Genomic DNA, 16,638 nt, shown 5'->3' with positions numbered 1-16,638 from the left:
GCCCCGAATGGATGTAAAAAGTTCGCGTGGTAAATCCATACAGAAAATCCACTCAACTACAGAAGAAAACGGTCAAGGGTTTGGTAATAGTTGGAGTTGCACTTCGGAGGGGACTTTCCGCTTGAATTATTCGCCTCTTTAGGGCTCGATTTCTAAGCGACGTTGACGCTTGTTACGTCGGTGGAACAAAGGAAGCGAGCCTGGACGCTATAGTATCAATGATGCGTGAAAGCGAAGTGTTAGCCCGCGAAAAGTCCTTTGATGATCCTGTGGCCTTGTGGGGATTCTAGTTCGCCGGCTAAGGAGGGATGATGATTTTGGCTTGCTCAGGAAAACCCGGGAATCTGGAGCTGCGTGGCTTCCTCGCTTAAGTGTTTTCTCGGATGCTGAACCAGAAACGGAAACTCAATGGTTGGTCTAATTGCCTAGATAAGCCACGCCATGTGTTCACTAACTTTGGATCGATTTATTTGCATGTCTTTTCGTTGCCAAAAGGCACCGGCAAGACTGGGTAACAGCAACATGAAGAATAAGTTGCATTTTCAACGCTTCCTGAGGTCTTGGTCAGGTTGTACAGGAATGTGGAACGGAACGATCATACTGTCCCGGAAACCTGGGAATTTTAGCTCATGCAGTAAGACATTTAGTTCTCTATTGGTATGCTGCAAAATTCACACCGGAGGATGGTCGTACACGGACCACAAGATATCACATCGCGGGATCAGCTCGTGTGACATCGTGGGATTTTGAGATCCAAAGTCATGCCCAATACTGCGATTGTCGTCCGAGCCATCCAATGAACCGCCGAAGTACTGCCAGTCTGACAACATTGATCCCACCAACATCAAGTCCCTAATGCATCTTGATTCACATGCCAAGTTAGATCGAGACCGCGAACGGCATTCCTCAAGTGAGCAGACATTCCCAGCTTGACGCAAACGTCAAGGTGCCCCTGAGGACCTGCACACAGCCAAGGCCTAGCTCACCTTTGGCTGCATGCTAGCCACGCCGATCTCCCATACAGAGCGTCCGAGCTCTATGCCCTAGGAAGCAGCCTTGGCTTCCCCTAGCGGCATCCATTGAGCACGACCAACCAATCTCGAGCTGTGATATCCTTGCCAGGCTCACGATGGTCTCAGCCGTGGCGCCCTCTCTGGCATCTGCTAGTAAAAGGGACAAACCAATTTGAACTGACGCGCATTTACCGAGTGAACTAGTCGAGACACTGTCGACACACCTCCCGAAAACGCGAGGTCCAGCGTCCCGCGTACCACTGCCGGCAAGACCTTCATTGCCTGCCGTGCCTCCCGACTGCAGCGAGCTGGTGCAACGCTCTGATGTCCCAAGAGGAGGTTAGCCACTTCCTCGACGTGGGATCCCTTGGGAACTGCCTAGCTAAGAACTAGTTTAGCGTCTTTGCTAGAAAGGCGGAATGACAGCCGTAGGGCGAACTTCCCGTGGTAAGACGTCTTCACTACGGTTCGTCCATGCCACCTTTCTCTCTCCTCATATCCCCACGTTGGTCAACAACATGGCCAAGACCACTTTCTTGGACCCTTCGTCAAAGTTTTGAGTACCTGATCAACCTCTCCGGCTTCAGATTCCGACGTCAATTCGCGGACGACCCTGCTTGGGTTTGAGAGGCTTGCAGGACATCATCATCGTCCATCCTAAGTCGCTCCTTTCACGATGTCTGCTACCCGTCTCTTCTTCCTGCTCGCTTGCTTCCTGGGCCTTGGAAGTTTCGTCGCCGCGTCAGATATCTCGTACCAGGGCATCCCCAGCTGTGCTGTAAGCTTATTTCCCACTGACATCCCCTAGCCATGGAATGTGCTGACAGATGCAGATCAAATGTATTTTCCAGGAGATCGGCCATTCGTCCTGCCCCCTAACGGATCAAAAATGCATGTGTAACGATAACGTTTTGGCGGGATACGTGCAGGTATGCGTCGAGGCAAATTGCACTGTCATGGAGATGCTCGGTAGGTCACGGAGTCAGGTTCCCTTAGTGAAGATGTTAAGGCTCATCGAATATCTACAGCGGCACGCAATTCTTCATTGGCTGCCTGTGGTGTTGCCCCTGCTCAGCAGGATACCGTCATGGCGTGGTTCAGGGCGGTTCTTTTCGCCCTACCAACCTTTTTCATAATCGTACGAATGGTGAACAAGTTTCTAAAGCTGTCGCCTTGGGGTTGGGACGACACAACCATCGTCATAGCCTATGTATGTTATGCAGAAATCCACCCTCTCTCATGCCCTCGACAAGTTTTCCTGACAATCGCAAAGGCCGTACTAGCAGCTTTCCTGCCAGCGGCATATCTAGGTAAAGCTCAGATTCCGACTAATGAAATGTATCCTCTAATGTCTTCGTATAGCCGAACAAACTGGTGCAGGGAGAGATATATGGGCACTATCAGAAAACCAAATTACTGATTTTCTTTTGGTAAGGCCGCATCATCGATGCATCTCTGCTTGATTACCTCATGGAGCAAAACTGACTGTGCCAGCTATTTATCATATTCGGTATGCTCTATATGACCTGCCTAGCCTTTATCAAGGCCTCGATCATATTTCTATACCTGCGAATCTTCCCCGACGAAACCTTCCGCCGAATACTCTGGTGTACTCAGCTGTTCAACCTTCTTCTTTGGATCGCTTTCATCGCCGGCACTTTCGGCTCTTGTCAGCCCTTGCACTTCTTCTGGCATGGATGGAAAAGAGATATGGAGGGCAAATGCTTCAACTTGAACGCCTTTGCCATGTGCCATGGCGCATTGAACGTGGCTCTGGATGCATGGATGCTAGTACTTCCAGCAACTCAAGTCTATTCGCTGAGAATGCAGCGCAAACAGAAGCTGGGTGTGATGTTGATGTTCAGCGTAGGAGTTTTGTGAGTACAACGAAGCTGACATGCGAGAATGTTGCTGACTGATAGTTTAAAGTCTCACTGCCGTTAGTGCCTATCGAATCAAGGCCCTTCTCATCTTTGCGACATCATACAACGTCACAGGCAAGTCCGAAACAAGGGACTCACCGTCAGCTATGCACAGTACTGACAGCAACCGCAGCCGACTCATTCCAGAGCTCCCTCTGGTCCAACATCGAGCTATGTGTTGGTATCTTCGTGTCTTGCCTTCCGAGCACACGTCAAGTCTGGAGGAAACTATTCCCTAAGATCCTCGAAGTAACACACCTGTCTTCGAGATCAGCTAGAATGTCTAGATCAGCAAAGGGGTCACACTCTGCCAGCCAAGCCTCACGATCGGCAGCGGACCCCAATGAACGACCGCGACTCGTGTCCTACGAGGAGTCCTCGATAGCGCATCTAGTCGGAGACTTCAACGATATCGACCTCAATAACCTCAGCGATGCGAGCCCGATGGAGAGGGACCCGCCGAAGACGCCTAAAAATAATGTCGTGTTACAGAAGGATCCTGTATCAGGAGGCTCAAGAAGTAGTGATGGAGTCATGAGCCAAAAGGGCTGGGATGAATGAACCCATGAAGGGTTTGAGGATGATTATTCAATAAGAGGTGTATTTCCCACCTCGGCGAAACTCCCGGTATATCGCCTATCTACGATAGCTCCGGAGATGTATGAGGTTGTTATGTGACAAGCTGCTCTTGTCACATTGTCATGCGACTTCATGACACAGGGATGCAATGAAGGGCAACCTAGGCGGGCTGAGTACACCCTCGAGAGAGAGAGAGAGAGAGTACAGTTTGAACACGCAATGGGGACGTGTTGTCGAGACTCAGCGGGAGGCAGACGAGTTGTTTTGCAGACTGCAACTTCTGCTCGGGATACCCAGAGCGACTGTCTGGAGCCTTCGTCAGATAAGGATGGGTTTTGCCTCAATCTTCTTCTGTAACGGGAAAACCCAGTAGAGATACCACCATACTTACATTTCCATACACAGCTAGAGTTAGTCAATAAAACACCAGCAATAGGTGTGTCTTCACCCACATGATGCCGATCAGGATAAATCTATACGAGTTGACGAGGCGCTGGACATGCTCATTGACGAATGATCATCAACCAATCATAGACCCTTTGGTTGTCGATCGCTCAGCTAGCAAAGTCTAGGCTGAGCTGAGGTGCTTCGCCACCAAAGTTCCAAGACCATAGAAGAGGGGCTGAAGTCTGCCCATGCTAGGGTTCGTCATCCTCTATCTTCACTTCTCTCCAAAAGGCAAAGGCCAGAACCATCAAAATGGCACAGCAGGGAGGCACTTATCGCAGCACCCAAGGCATGTTTTCCTCAAGTCACTCTTACTCCATCGTATTCAGAGATTCATTTCGACTGACTGTTGAAATCAGAGGAAAAGCCGTCCGTCAAGGAGAGATCCAGCCCCCATCCTCCAACGCAAAGTCGATGCGACGAAAGGGAGGGGAGCGAGGAGGATTGGGAAATTGTCAAGAATCCTAAAGATGAACCACCAGAGCGACAGATTCGAGGCTTCCATAGTAGCTTTGACCTGCAGCTTGGTTGGGGCAAATGGAAGTTTAGCGCTTTGAGTTGGGAGGTGAATGGTGGGAGTCAGCAGTGTGATCATCACCAGCGGCAGGATACTGGCCGGAATTCGGTCGCAGATGGTGGGAAGGAGGATGATAATCGGAAGCGATGAAATTAGCAACTAGAAGGCTGCCAGATTCTACAATCCCACTCGACTCCTCGAGTATGGTCGGCATGGAAGCTGGTGTACCTGCTTTACTTGCATTACATCGTCCGCCTCTGCGAGTTCAAGTTTACACTTCTTATAACGAAGATTGAGTACAGAAAAGCTCCGTTTTGCCAATGCGATTAGATTCGACAGATTCCTTGATAGGAAAAGTAGATGCCAATCGTCGTTATGGGGCGGTAACTTCAACAAGACCACCTCGCCGCCGGTTAACCCCGATTTGAAGGCTCAGATCGAAGCTTGGTTTGGGACATTTAGTGATCTCAACACATCTATAATACTTCAGAATAGCCGGGTCGGCTATGAAGGTCCGAGGGGCAGGCATATGAGGTCAAATGGTTGAGAATTCCTCGCCTTGTCTTTCGTACACGAACCCCTAGAGTGCTAGAAAGACAAGAGAATAACCACTTTGTCCACATGTAGATATGTTGCACAGAAATTTAGTCCATGAGAACCCAAGGGTCCAGGTTTAACCCAGACAATTGCCTAGCCAAACAAACCGAATCTCAATCCAGTTTACAGCGCCTCTAATCAGATGAACCATTCGCTCTCAAGAGACAAAGTTCAAAATTAGGCTTATGGAGATATAGCTTTCATAGAACCCAAGAGTGGGAAGTCGAACAGCACTTCTCCAAAAGCCGCCGCCAACAGACACAACCAGATTTGACCAAGCACACACTAAAAAGTATTGACAACTCAACTTCAGTAATCACGTCGCGAACTTATTTCTCCTTTTGAATTGATAGTAGAAAAAGGGAGCGATACTTTCCTCCTTTTCTCCTCCCTTTGTCGGGTGTGACCAACACTTATACCCACTGACTCGTTTGCCGTGAGCAGACCAACTTAATATAAATTGCATACGAGGGGGGATGGACAACGCCAAAACGACGAATGACCAATTCCTCGGGTCCCACTCAACGTCCACCGGCATCTGCATATAGAGTTCATACTTAATAAAACCTCTTTAGATTTAGTTTGCTTGGCAGAGCATCGTAGGGCTTTCGGCCTTTTTATAAACCCATGATCGTCACCCCCCGAAGGTACCGAAATGGCGGGATGAACTTCCGAGTGGGCGAATACAAAAAGAGATTGATTCCCGTCGTTTGCGTCTAAGTGGGATTTGAGGAAAACCTGACTTACCAACGGACATACATATTCACGATTCTCACAAACATGTACGCCTCTATTCTTCTGACCTCTCTGCTCGCCGCCGGCGGTGCCCACGCTGCCGTGGCGCAGGGCTCATGGGGCGTTCGCGCAGACTACTCCCGTACGTAACAACACATCCCCCCCCCCCCCCCCCCCCATACTTCCATCCGAACTCCAACCTCCCGGCCCGCTCGGCCGTAGACGAAAGGATAGATCGCGGGCGAAACTTGGGACGACCTCAACCCCAACCCATCCCCCCCCACCCCACCCCCGACCCACCCCCCCCCCCCCCCCCCCCCCCCCCCCACCCCCCCCCCCCCCCCCCCCCCCCCCCCCCCCCCCCCCCCCCCCCCCCCCCCCCCCCCCCCCCACCCCCCCCCCCCCCCCCCCCCCCCCCCCCCCCCCCCCCCCCCCTACAACAGGCTGCGACGCCGCAACCCCCCTAGAAGTCGTCCTCGACGGCGCCCAAAGCAGCTCCTCCACCTCGGCCAACATCACAGACTTCTCCATCGCCTCCCCCTTCTCCGGCTCCCTCGTCATCAAGGTCGCCGGCGCCGTCGGCTACGGCAGCCCGTACCCGCCCCAACAGGTCGGCGTCGAGGTCTTCGCCGCCGCGACGGCGGGCGACCCGGGCGTGTGGGCGAACGCGACCGTGACGCCCGGTGTCGGGCAGCCTGCTTCCGTGGCGCAGATCGCGTGGAACACGAGGAGCGATGTGGCTGTTGCGCCCAAGGAGGGTGAGACGGTTTCGCTGGAGACGATCTTTGATGGTGGGAGCTTGGTTGTTTATTACGTGAGTTTTTTTTCACCCTCTTATCGCCCCTTGGATTTCATGGTGTGCTTCTTTTTGTTGGTTGTGAGGAATGGGTTTGCTGATACAGTGTGATGATGTAGTGCGGTCTTCCTGAGGCTGGTGGACCTGTTGCATGAAGGGGGGATGCTGGTATGATCGGATGAAAGTGGGATACACGACTCGAAGTTGGTTAGATTTGTAGGGTTGAATAGAGATGCCTCTTACCCCATTACCTACCTGTTGGTCTCATATGAGCCCAAGAAAGAAACCAAAGCGAACCACTCTCCCAAATTCCCGCCCACTTTCGCTTCTCACGTGTGGAGAAATCTCGAATTATCGTAGCGACGCTCAAAAGCCCGCTCAACTGAAGCTCTAGTATTGGGCAGTGGTATGCGGAAAGATCTATATGGGGTCTAAATTAGAAAGTAGGGGGTATCACAATACACAAGCATGACTGGAGACCAACAGTCACGACCAAGGCCTCGAACTCGAAGGAAAGCGGTGGCCGGGGCGGGGTTCCTAATCCCTTTTGGCCCTCCTCTTTGCCCTTCGCGCCCTCTTTTTATTCTGCTTCTTCCTCTCAGCGCTGATTTTCCTTTTTTGCCAAAACGACTCGAGCCACGCCCAGATCCAGGAGCGCATCATGATGATGATTGTGCAAAAGACTACAGGGCAGGCAATGACCCAGCTGTTTTCTTGGTTAGTATAATAGCTGCGGAGCGAAAGGGGTGGTCTCAACGTACAAGAATTGAATGCCCATGGGGTTCTGGATATCCGGAAACTTTTCAAAGTTTTGTCCAAAGTACCCAGTCAAGAAGGTCAGGGGCAGGAATATAATGGTAATGATGGTCAACTGCTTCATGCTCTCGTTCTGGTTCGCCGAGATGGTGTTGAAGATGAGATCAATCAGGTTATCGGCGGACCGCTTGATCTGCTGCATGGACTCGGTGATTATGACACAGTGATCGAGCACGTCGCCGAGGTACGTGTGCGTGAGCGGCGTGACGATGACGCCGCTAGCTGGATTGCGTAGCTGGCGCGCCGCCTCGTCCTGTGACAGCTCAGTGCGGTGATCGCGCAGGACGTTGACGAGGTTGTCGATGGGGTTGAGAAAAGTGAGCATCTTGTTAATCTCGCTGACGCAGATGTAGAGGCTGCGGGTCTGCTTGATGCTCGGGCTCGTGAGAACGTCGAGCTCGAGGTCGCCGATGACGTCGCTGTAGACGGCGGTGAGGGGGATGGCGAGGTCGATGATGGCGTCAATGATAGCCTGGACGACGAGAGAAGCGTCGCAGGATTGGCGGAGGATGGTGGAGGGATCGCCAAGGCGGATGGTGATGGGGCGCTCAATGTCCTCGGCCGACATCTCGAAGAAGGAGATGACTGTGTTGTCCGAGGTCAGGAAGATGGCGACCTGCTCGGCGGAGACGGCGAGGCCGCGCGACATGAGGGAGGAGTGGCGCTCCATGTACTCTGTGCGGACCTCGTTGGCCGAGGCGTGGTAGCGCTGGAGGGTGCGGACAAAGGCTGTCTCCTTGAGCTGGGAGAGCTCGCTCATGTTGCGGTTCAGCTGGGCCCCGTAGCCGCTGCCGTCGCCGTGCGTGACAATGGTCGGTCTGCCGGCCCTCTGCCTTCCCGTCTCTGGGTCTGGTCTCGGCTTGCCGCCCATGGTAAAGGCGCGCTTTAGCTTCTTCATACCCTTCCCGGACTTTGCAGTCTTTACGCTCGCTACGTCGTCCGAATCATCATCGCTGCTGCTACTACTGCTGCTGTCGTCGTCGAGAAGGAGGACGAGCTTCTGCAGCGTCATGACGATGAAGGCGTGGTTGGCATACCAGTCGGCCTTTGTGCGGTTCCTCGTGTTCATGATATCCTCGATGGCGAGCTTGTGCAGCTTATAGTACTTTCCGCAGGCCTGTATGACGTCCCAGCTGAGGCCGTTGATGTTGATCCAGCGGCTCTGGACCCACGGCTCCTGGGGCTTCCGCAGGAAGTCGACAAACTCTTCGTTCCTAAACTTGTGTTGGACCATGTTGCCCTGGCTGAAGTCGAAGACAGAGATGTCGCACTCGGCACGGAGGGCGGGCATGGAAGCGTGGCCGCCATCCGACTTGTTGGGATCGAAGCCGGGCTCGGAGCCGGGTTGCCAGCCGGGGCGAGACATCTCAAAGTCTCCGTAGTCTTCTACCGGCTTGAAGGTGCCTGCGCGGCGCCGCATAGGGGATATGTTCTGGTCCGTAGAGGCGCGGGTCAGAGGTGCGCCGACATCGTTAGGAGCGGCGACTCGCACGCGCGCCGTGGGCGAGGTCGGGGAAGCGGCATGGTCGCGGGTATCGATTTGTAAGGACGGGAATCGGACGGTGCGCGCGTTGTCGTCGGGTTCGCTGATTGTCTTGGACATTGGTGCGCCGAAGGAGTCGGTATCGGGAGACATGTCGGTCGCACACGTCCCCGGGTAGGTGAGGCAGAGTAGATGTGGTGATGAGGGGAGGAGAGAAGATGGGAGAGATCGGCCGGCCGGTTGGTAGGTAGTTCAAGACATTAATATTTCGAGAAACGAAGCTTTTTGTCGCGTGGCGCTTGGTACGCTAGGGGTTCAGGAACCGCAACGGCGTAAAGCTTGGCTCGGACGGAGGAGACAAGAAAAGGAAAAATGGCAAGTTTCGCGTTGGTCGTGGCGTCGAACCGTTAAATCAGCACTGAGCGTCCCAGAATGGCGTCCTTCAGCCGCATCTAGCAAGGTCGTTTTCTCTGGCAGTGTACGTGAGATGTAGTCCGAGCATCTCAATTGGGCGAGACGAGTTGCGATGGCTGACTAGAGGGTGAGACTAGACGAATATGGATGGATGGGTGTCCGTAGATGAATGGATGAACTGAGAGATGTTGGTGGCTGCAGAAACGTGGGATGGTTTGATGTTGTGTGACGCCGGCAGAAGAGAAGCGAAGCGAAGTGACCACTTCCTCGGCACATTCTCCAGGAGAAAGCAAAGCAGGGCAGGTTAGGGATCGGTAGTCACGATGAACCCCCTAATGACGTCGCTTGGCAGTACAGTAAATTGTACGAACACAGGTAACAACTCCACTAATTACTTCCACCATCCGCTATTGGACGATACAGCGGGTGACAGCGATTAAGCTCTCGGCTGGTGCCGGTTATCCGCGTCAAGCTTCCCCTGCTGCAATGATCACCTCCAGATGACCCAGTCTGGACTCTAGCCTTGACCCATCAGACTGGAAAGTAATGTCAAGCTTTTGGCTAGCGGTCGTGGTCCATATCTCGGAACTTGAATGCCGACTGGTGTCGGCAGACTTTGACCTTGGGAAGAATCATGTCCTATTCTGTCTCTTACATTGCTGATAATCGTCTAATTCCATGTATTTTCCAACCTGACCAATTCCCCATATAAAGATGCCCGGGTAATCCAATCCCAAATATAAATGTCGTCAACGACGAAGAAAAGAAGTATACCACATGAGTAAGATCACACAAATATGAAGCTACTCAGACAAACATACCGTGTCCTCTAAGCAACAATCTTGTACGTCTCACTATTGTCCCCCTTACAAGCAGCCGTGACCAAACGTCCCTGACTCCCAGGGACAACACACGTAGCCGCATCATTCACAGGCGACCACAAAAAGCTGTCCCCAAAGACCTTGACCAGCTGCCCGGTATTCGTAAGCCCCTCGCCCGCAGCACGACCTCCACACGAGAAAAGCGTGACCGTGTCGCCGTCTGCCCGCCGCCCGTCAGTGCTGACGCACCCATTGGTCAGGCTGCTGACAATCAGCATCGCCCCATCCTTACCGTCGTTGTGCTTCCCCTTGGAAATCACGTCAAACTGTTGGTTGGGCGAGGCCTTGTCGCACGCCGCCACGGTGACGGGGATGAGGTTCTGACGGAAGTCGCCGGCGGTAGGGTCAATGGAGAGACACTGCCCGTTGGGCGCCTGGATGGCCACCTTTGTGAAAGCGCGGGTGGCCGTGTCGTCGAAGGCGTTGGCTTCGGCTGCGGCGGTCGGGTTCAGAGTGCCGCCGGCGCGGGAGACGGGGACGGGCGAGGTGGGATTCGCGGCGGGGATGTTTCCCTTCTGGCCGTTTCCGGCGGCTGGGGCTGAGGAGGCGACGGGCTGTGCTACCACCGGAGCGGACGTTGCCTCGGGTTTGGCGGTCGCGACGGGGGCATTACCCTGGCCGGGCTTGATCGTGGTCGTTAGCGTCATGGTGACGGTCTCATCGGTGTCATCGCATCCGGCGGAAGGCTTCCCCGTCACAACGGCCGCTGCTGTCGTGGTCGGCGCAGGCTGCTGAGCACCGTTATCCGCCCCATTGCCAGTTCCGTTACCTCCTGCGCCGGCTCCTCCGCCGACTAACCCAGGCTTGCCGCCAAAGGCAAAAGACTGGGCCTTGTCGTCGGCGTTGCAGTCTGCAATGTCCACCACCTTGCCCTTGACCGCAAAACACTTGCCCTTCTCATTCTTGGGCTGGAAGGTCGAGGGCCCCGCTCCGCTGTCTACGGCGAAGAGCTGAGAGTCCGTCACCAGGCCCTCGCCTGCTGCGCGTCCACCGCAGGAGAAGAGGTTGACCTGGTTACCCGCCGCGCGACGGGGATCAAAGTTGAAGCACGCTTGCGTCTATAATCATGAATCAGTATCGTCTTCCGCTTTGGGAACCCACATGAAGGGGTTACAGGGAGTGAACGTACCAGAGTGCTGACGATGAGCATTGAGTTGAGCTGATTATTGTGCTTTCCAGCAGTGATGACATCCCAACCCTGGCCGTCCGTCGCTCCGCAATCAGCTACCTGGATCGGGGTGAGGTTCGCCCGGAAATCTCCAGATAACTTGTCGACGAAGAGACACTTGCCGTCAGCTGTCTTGATCTGGACGTCGGAAAAAGCGCGCGTGGCGGTGTCGTCGCGGGGGTGTGCCTCCTTTGTGGCCTCCTCGTTGAGCTCCGTGACAGCTCTGCGCTGGAGGGCGAGAGGGCTGGCGGACACGAGAAGTGTGGCGTAAGCCAGAAAAGTTGCGGTTTGAGAAATCATGATGATAAGTGAAAAGAGATAAACCTGTAGTAAATGAGCGTATGGGAAAAGAATGAAAGCCTGCACAGCAGGGTGTGTTGTCAATGAAACGAAGGAAGACGGAAAGAGGAAAGACACGTAAAGAAACCACGATATCACCAAAGTCGTTGCAGCAGTATCGAAGGTGAATGCTTCATGTCAGAGAACAGGACGGCAGATGGACCCTTATACTCGGCCCTTGACGAAGACCAGCCCATCTGTCGCCTGTCATCCGTCATCCGTCATCCATCACCCGTCACTGAGCATCCAAGCGCCATCCCATTGACGCCAAAAGCCTCCGTCGGGTCCCATGCAATCTTGTCCCTTCTTGCTGTCCCCCAAGAAGCGCGAGCGCTAGGGTCTGAACATGGTTTCACGAGATTCCTCTCTTGCAGCGAGGTTTCGTTTGGCGGCCTGGGCCCGGGGAGATATGGGAAACCTTCCTCGGCTAAGGCCCCCTCCCTGCTGCGCATCATTCCCGTCTTTCTGTTGACAAGCTGACAGAGTACCGTCCGAACACTCGTTCAACGGATAACTCGGTGGAGATTGAGACTTGAGAGTTTCTGTGGTATGCACCACATGGCAGAGTAGCTGCACAAGGTTCAAATGCAGCTAAAGAAAATTGAGCCTCCGGTTGGTTGGGATGGCCCGGCGCGTGAAACGGCTCGTGTAGCAAGGCGGCAGATCCTGAAGGGATGGCGCGGGGATCGTGGCGGGAAGATGAGACGAAAAAGGAGCTGTTGAGGTGTGAATTTGTGTGTGCCAGGGGGAGAAAGACGGAGAGTGACAGGGACGCAGGAGAAATAAGAAGAGGTCCGCGCTTGCTGGCCCCTGCACAATGAGCCGGCGATTGGATGGGAGGGCTGCCGGCTGCCGGGTGGGGCTTCACGGCACCTCTAGTATCGACCGGGTGGGGCACTCGTCGGCGCTTGCCGGAGAATTCCATCGGGGGACGTACCCGCCACAGTAAGTACTATTTCAAGCTTAAATTCATGCTCAATTCCTGTTTTCTATTGTCCCACGAGCGCTTTTGCCTTCTCCACGTGAATCATTCTGATAACCCGTCGCACTACGCTCATGTCTCACGACAGATTCCAGTGCGACCTAGAGGACCACAGGCCGATCCCTCAAGGTTTCGAATTATCTTGAGGCCCCGTCTGACAATCCCCTGCGAAGAAGTTAGATAGTCAAGAACTTTGGATAGCATCCAACGCCTTTGATATTTTGTGTTCATTATCATATCTACGGCTACCTGTGTTTCGTAGGTATGCCTTTTCAACCCAACTGTCTTTGCATGCCGCATTCACAGCCAGGATATGTACTTGATTCCATGCAAAAGTACACCGAGAGTTTTTCAAACTTACTACCACATGAACTAGGCTCATTTGATGCCGTTCAGTTCATTAAACCCAGCCTGGACCAGACTTTGCCTCCCCTTCCGGTCTCCTACGCCAGTCCAGTAGAATAACCCACCAAGAGCCTTGCTCTTCGCATACTGGGCCTTGATGGCCACAGATCTCGGTACATCAAAGGTCATGAACCCATACTTGGGATCAATATAAGTGGCAGCGGCCGCAGTCGTATCCACAGTTGCCTTATCTACACTATCATTCGACATGTCGCAGTAATCAACCTCAGCAGACCCCTTTGTCGATCCGCCCGGCCCTTTCGCATTAGGAAAGGTGCGCGCGTACGCCGGGATCCCGAGCAGCACTTTACGGCTCGGGAACCCGTTGCTCGTGACGTAGGTGATGCCGTCGGCGCAGGCGATCTTGAGGTTCGGGTTGTTGCTCACCAGCGTTTTGGAGGCCAGGAGCTGCGCGTGGTTGCCCGAGACGTCGGTCCAGGGTCCTGTGAGGTCGTAGCACATTAAGTTCAGGTAGTCAAGGAGAGAGGCGGCTCGTCTAAGGTCGATATTCTTGAGCACCCATTGGCCCGGCGGGAGGGCTGATGTGATGAGGTACTTGCCCGCTGGCATCTGTTGGCGGACGTCACTGAGGAGGCTGATGTAGTCTTTGCCCTGCTTGGCGTCGCTTGGGTGTTCCCAGTCAACTTGGACAAGTGTCAGAGCCAGAACCTAGTGAGAATACGAGGATAGGAAAACTTACTATCAACGCCGTTGAGCTGCCACTTGTCGCAAAAGGCCTTGATCTCCTTGGCAAAACGAGCGCGCGCGGTAGGATTGGCGGCCAGGGCCGGGAACTCGGCGCTGCCCGTGCCACCGCCGACGGACACAAGGGTGCGGATGCTCGGCTTCGAGGCCTTGAGCTTGGCTGTGGCCGAGAGACAGCCCTTTGTCCCGTCGACTGGGATCTGGGTATCGGCCCAGTCGTCAATGAGCTTCAGTGATCCGTCCGTGTTGACTTTGATAAAGGCGTACATGACGTGAGTGACGGCATTGACGGGCATCGAGGCGGGAGTTTGGCCCTTGTAAACCCGCCAATTGGGGTAGTAGACGGCGTTGACCCAGCCTTGAGACATGACGGGTTGGACGAATGCTGTGAGGGCGAGCAGGTTGAAGATCAGAAAGGACAGTCGTCTCGGTGAGCTCGATGATGAGGTCAAGGTCGAGGTCAAAGTTGAGGTGTGTGTTGATGTCAATGTTGAGGCTGACGGCGGGACGGCGCGGGGGAGGGGTCGTCCTCGGGCCATTTTTGTAGCTTAGGGCCCGTCCGGGTGCGGCGGGGTGGCCCAGTTCGCTGACGTGGGGACCCCCGGGGGCTGTGCTTGCCGTAGATGCCGCTGCGAGGCGCCCAGCTGGATCGCTATTGGGGAACCGGAGACAGCCAAGGCAGGTGCTGCATCGGGTGCAAGTTTCCTCCTCTTCTGCCCTCGTATTCTCCTTGATTCTCCACGGTTCCTCTCGTAAACGTCTTTTTCTTCTTTTCGCCTTGCCACGATCAAACCGATGACGGCGCAATGAGAAGCAACCAACAGCCTAGGAGGAAACAGCCTTCAGCTCATCGAGAAAACCTGCTTTCGGTGCTGGCGCTTGTTCCTAAAAGAAGAGAGACACCGCACGCGACTTGGGACTGGTAGAAAACAATCTTTTCCGGTTCCTGATCTTCCCCTTTTTTTCTCCCTTTCGTGCCTGAACCCAGGGGAGATCTTATACCGACCGCATGGGACATTGGCTCAATTCTCGAATTCCAGGGAAATTCTGGAGGAATTCGATTAATTCCTTGGCGGTTTCCTTCGATAGGCCACACGACAAATATGTGGACGATTCGTAAGCCTGTGTCCCTCTCGGAGAATGCGACCATGCACGTCTTTTTAGCCAGGCTGTTGCATTAAAAGACTTGCAGGCTTGCTCTCCCCCCTCTTCATCGTTCGGAGCAATCTACACCTGCAGACGGGAAGCAAGCTCTAGTAGCTGTGTGCTCGGAGGAATGTCGACCGCGTTCTCGATCGAGCGGCGGGATTCCCGTTTGACGGCGGACTCCCGGAGAGGAGAGGAATCAGATGGAGTCTGAGAAGGAGACTGGAGGAAACCAGAAGCCCCTTGGCTCGCCCTGCATCCAATGCTGCCCAGTGCCGCCAAGGACCACGCGGCGGACAGCAGAGTCGTCGCGGATTGAAGAAGTGAAGGGCACGCTGACCGGCTGATTGCCTAGGGAGGAAGGAGGTCTTTATCAATGCACATGTGGCCGCAGGGCTCATATCAATTGGCATCGACCGCGGAGACGGGGACCGATCTCCCGGAAGGCTTGCGTGGCGATCAACACTTCAACGGAGACTTTCAGCCGGTGGAAAGACCATTTCTCATGGCACGCATGGCTTACCGCTTGGCAGCGAGGCGTCGGACGGATGGCCTTGGCCGTTAGGTGCGGCCGGTGAGCAACAAGGGAACACCACGATGAATGCGGCCGCGGCGCCACGAGACATCTTCGCGCTCCGGTGCAATTCGACGCAAGCGGAACGACGTCTCCCAAGACTATGGTACCTATAGAGAAGGTGGACGTGGCGAGGGACAGCTTATTAACACTGCCGCGTGTCAATTTCCGCCCAATAGACCTCTACCAAATTCGAGCAGCGGTCACGAAGTAAACGACGTGAAGCACGACATATGATCGATTGCGGGGCCAAGACGGCCTTTCGCAAAGACCGGCCGTTTGACAGAGCGGACAGATGCAGCGCGGAGTTTGAATTGAGAGAACTTTACCTTCGGATCAAATCAAATGTCTCGAGATTTCTCTCTAGAGCTACTTCTCAGCCGCATCAATGAACCTTGGGAAAGCACCAGACATGTCTCATTTCCTTCAGCTGGGGCAGCATAGCTCAAAGGGCCTTGACAAAAGTACAAAGCGACAGAGGAATGCCGGCTACGTCTAGCAATCTCATTGAACCCCATCCCAGGATCAGTCCGCTGGTTTCTGCTGACAACCCCCTAATCCTGGGAATTGTGGGCTACCTATGCCTTGAATTCTGGGATCAGTACTCCGTACGGATACTCCGTGACTGCTGGTGATCCTCTAATTCTTGGAGCAATGCGTATGCCGCTGTTGGTTGACCCTGATCCTGCGGGCTTCTGTTCGCACTACTCCATCACGAACCTTGTCGAGTAGCGGAGGTGTCTTGTCTGCAGTCACATTCAATGTTGTTCTGCACCGAGCCACCCCAATGATCGACCCTACTAGCGGGTCCAAAACCTCAGCCAGCCGCCTGTCACATCGTCGGTCTTTGTACTTTTTTTCTTTTCTTTGGAAGTCTGTCTTCACGGCGACCTCCACGAAGCCCTATTTAATCTGACTGCTTGCCCCAGGCGAGGAGCTGCTCTACTCTACCGTTCAAGTGCAATCAAACATGGTGAGCGTGCCAATGTCACTCTTCTCTTTTCTCCCTATGCCAAGCCCCAAGAGCGCTAAAGAAAGCCTGACCATCCAATCAACCCGTATCCAATCCGAACCCTCCACCACTATCCATCATAAGCACCTAGCCCCCTGGCCATTGGC

The 16,638-nt window shown here is 54.2% G+C and overlaps 7 protein-coding genes across 7 annotated transcripts; 3 read left to right on the top strand and 4 right to left on the bottom strand.

The window, feature by feature from the left end:
* Positions 1-1,689: 1,689 nt before the first annotated feature.
* CTAM01_13074 (CFEM domain-containing protein) lies at positions 1,690-3,496 on the top strand (the record flags this gene model as incomplete). Its single annotated transcript, XM_060529079.1, has 8 exons — positions 1,690-1,791; positions 1,847-1,982; positions 2,042-2,223; positions 2,287-2,323; positions 2,376-2,443; positions 2,508-2,879; positions 2,943-2,952; positions 3,069-3,496. 8 exons carry the CDS (start codon positions 1,690-1,692, stop codon positions 3,494-3,496), a joined length of 1,335 nt encoding a protein of 444 aa, XP_060376311.1.
* A 717-nt stretch (positions 3,497-4,213) lies between these two features.
* Positions 4,214-4,628, top strand: CTAM01_13073 (uncharacterized protein; the record flags this gene model as incomplete). Its single annotated transcript, XM_060529078.1, has 2 exons — positions 4,214-4,250; positions 4,321-4,628. The coding sequence occupies 2 exons, from the start codon at positions 4,214-4,216 to the stop codon at positions 4,626-4,628; spliced, it is 345 nt and encodes a 114-aa protein (XP_060376310.1).
* Positions 4,629-5,855: 1,227 nt separating this feature from the next.
* CTAM01_13072 (uncharacterized protein) lies at positions 5,856-6,761 on the top strand (the record flags this gene model as incomplete). Its single annotated transcript, XM_060529077.1, has 3 exons — positions 5,856-5,952; positions 6,254-6,624; positions 6,726-6,761. The coding sequence occupies 3 exons, from the start codon at positions 5,856-5,858 to the stop codon at positions 6,759-6,761; spliced, it is 504 nt and encodes a 167-aa protein (XP_060376309.1).
* A 382-nt stretch (positions 6,762-7,143) lies between these two features.
* CTAM01_13071 (magnesium and cobalt transporter CorA) lies at positions 7,144-9,058 on the bottom strand (the record flags this gene model as incomplete). Its single annotated transcript, XM_060529076.1, has 2 exons — positions 7,144-7,312; positions 7,368-9,058. The coding sequence occupies 2 exons, from the start codon at positions 9,056-9,058 to the stop codon at positions 7,144-7,146; spliced, it is 1,860 nt and encodes a 619-aa protein (XP_060376308.1).
* Positions 9,059-10,148: 1,090 nt separating this feature from the next.
* CTAM01_13070 (uncharacterized protein) lies at positions 10,149-11,668 on the bottom strand (the record flags this gene model as incomplete). The annotated part of the gene is made up of 2 exons (XM_060529075.1): positions 10,149-11,258; positions 11,330-11,668. 2 exons carry the CDS (start codon positions 11,666-11,668, stop codon positions 10,149-10,151), a joined length of 1,449 nt encoding a protein of 482 aa, XP_060376307.1.
* Positions 11,669-13,067: 1,399 nt separating this feature from the next.
* Positions 13,068-14,338, bottom strand: CTAM01_13069 (glycosyl hydrolase family 18; the record flags this gene model as incomplete). The annotated part of the gene is made up of 2 exons (XM_060529074.1): positions 13,068-13,738; positions 13,795-14,338. The coding sequence occupies 2 exons, from the start codon at positions 14,336-14,338 to the stop codon at positions 13,068-13,070; spliced, it is 1,215 nt and encodes a 404-aa protein (XP_060376306.1).
* Positions 14,339-15,144: 806 nt separating this feature from the next.
* CTAM01_13068 (uncharacterized protein) lies at positions 15,145-15,571 on the bottom strand (the record flags this gene model as incomplete). The annotated part of the gene is made up of 2 exons (XM_060529073.1): positions 15,145-15,296; positions 15,469-15,571. The coding sequence occupies 2 exons, from the start codon at positions 15,569-15,571 to the stop codon at positions 15,145-15,147; spliced, it is 255 nt and encodes an 84-aa protein (XP_060376305.1).
* Positions 15,572-16,638: the final 1,067 nt, after the last annotated feature.

This window comes from Colletotrichum tamarilloi, assembly GCF_030869305.1.
Source record: "Colletotrichum tamarilloi strain Tom-12 chromosome Unknown Scaffold_88.1, whole genome shotgun sequence".
NCBI lineage: Eukaryota > Fungi > Ascomycota > Sordariomycetes > Glomerellales > Glomerellaceae > Colletotrichum > Colletotrichum tamarilloi.
The sequence above is the reverse complement of the archived record's forward strand: the minus strand, read 5'-3'. Positions and strand labels throughout refer to the sequence as shown.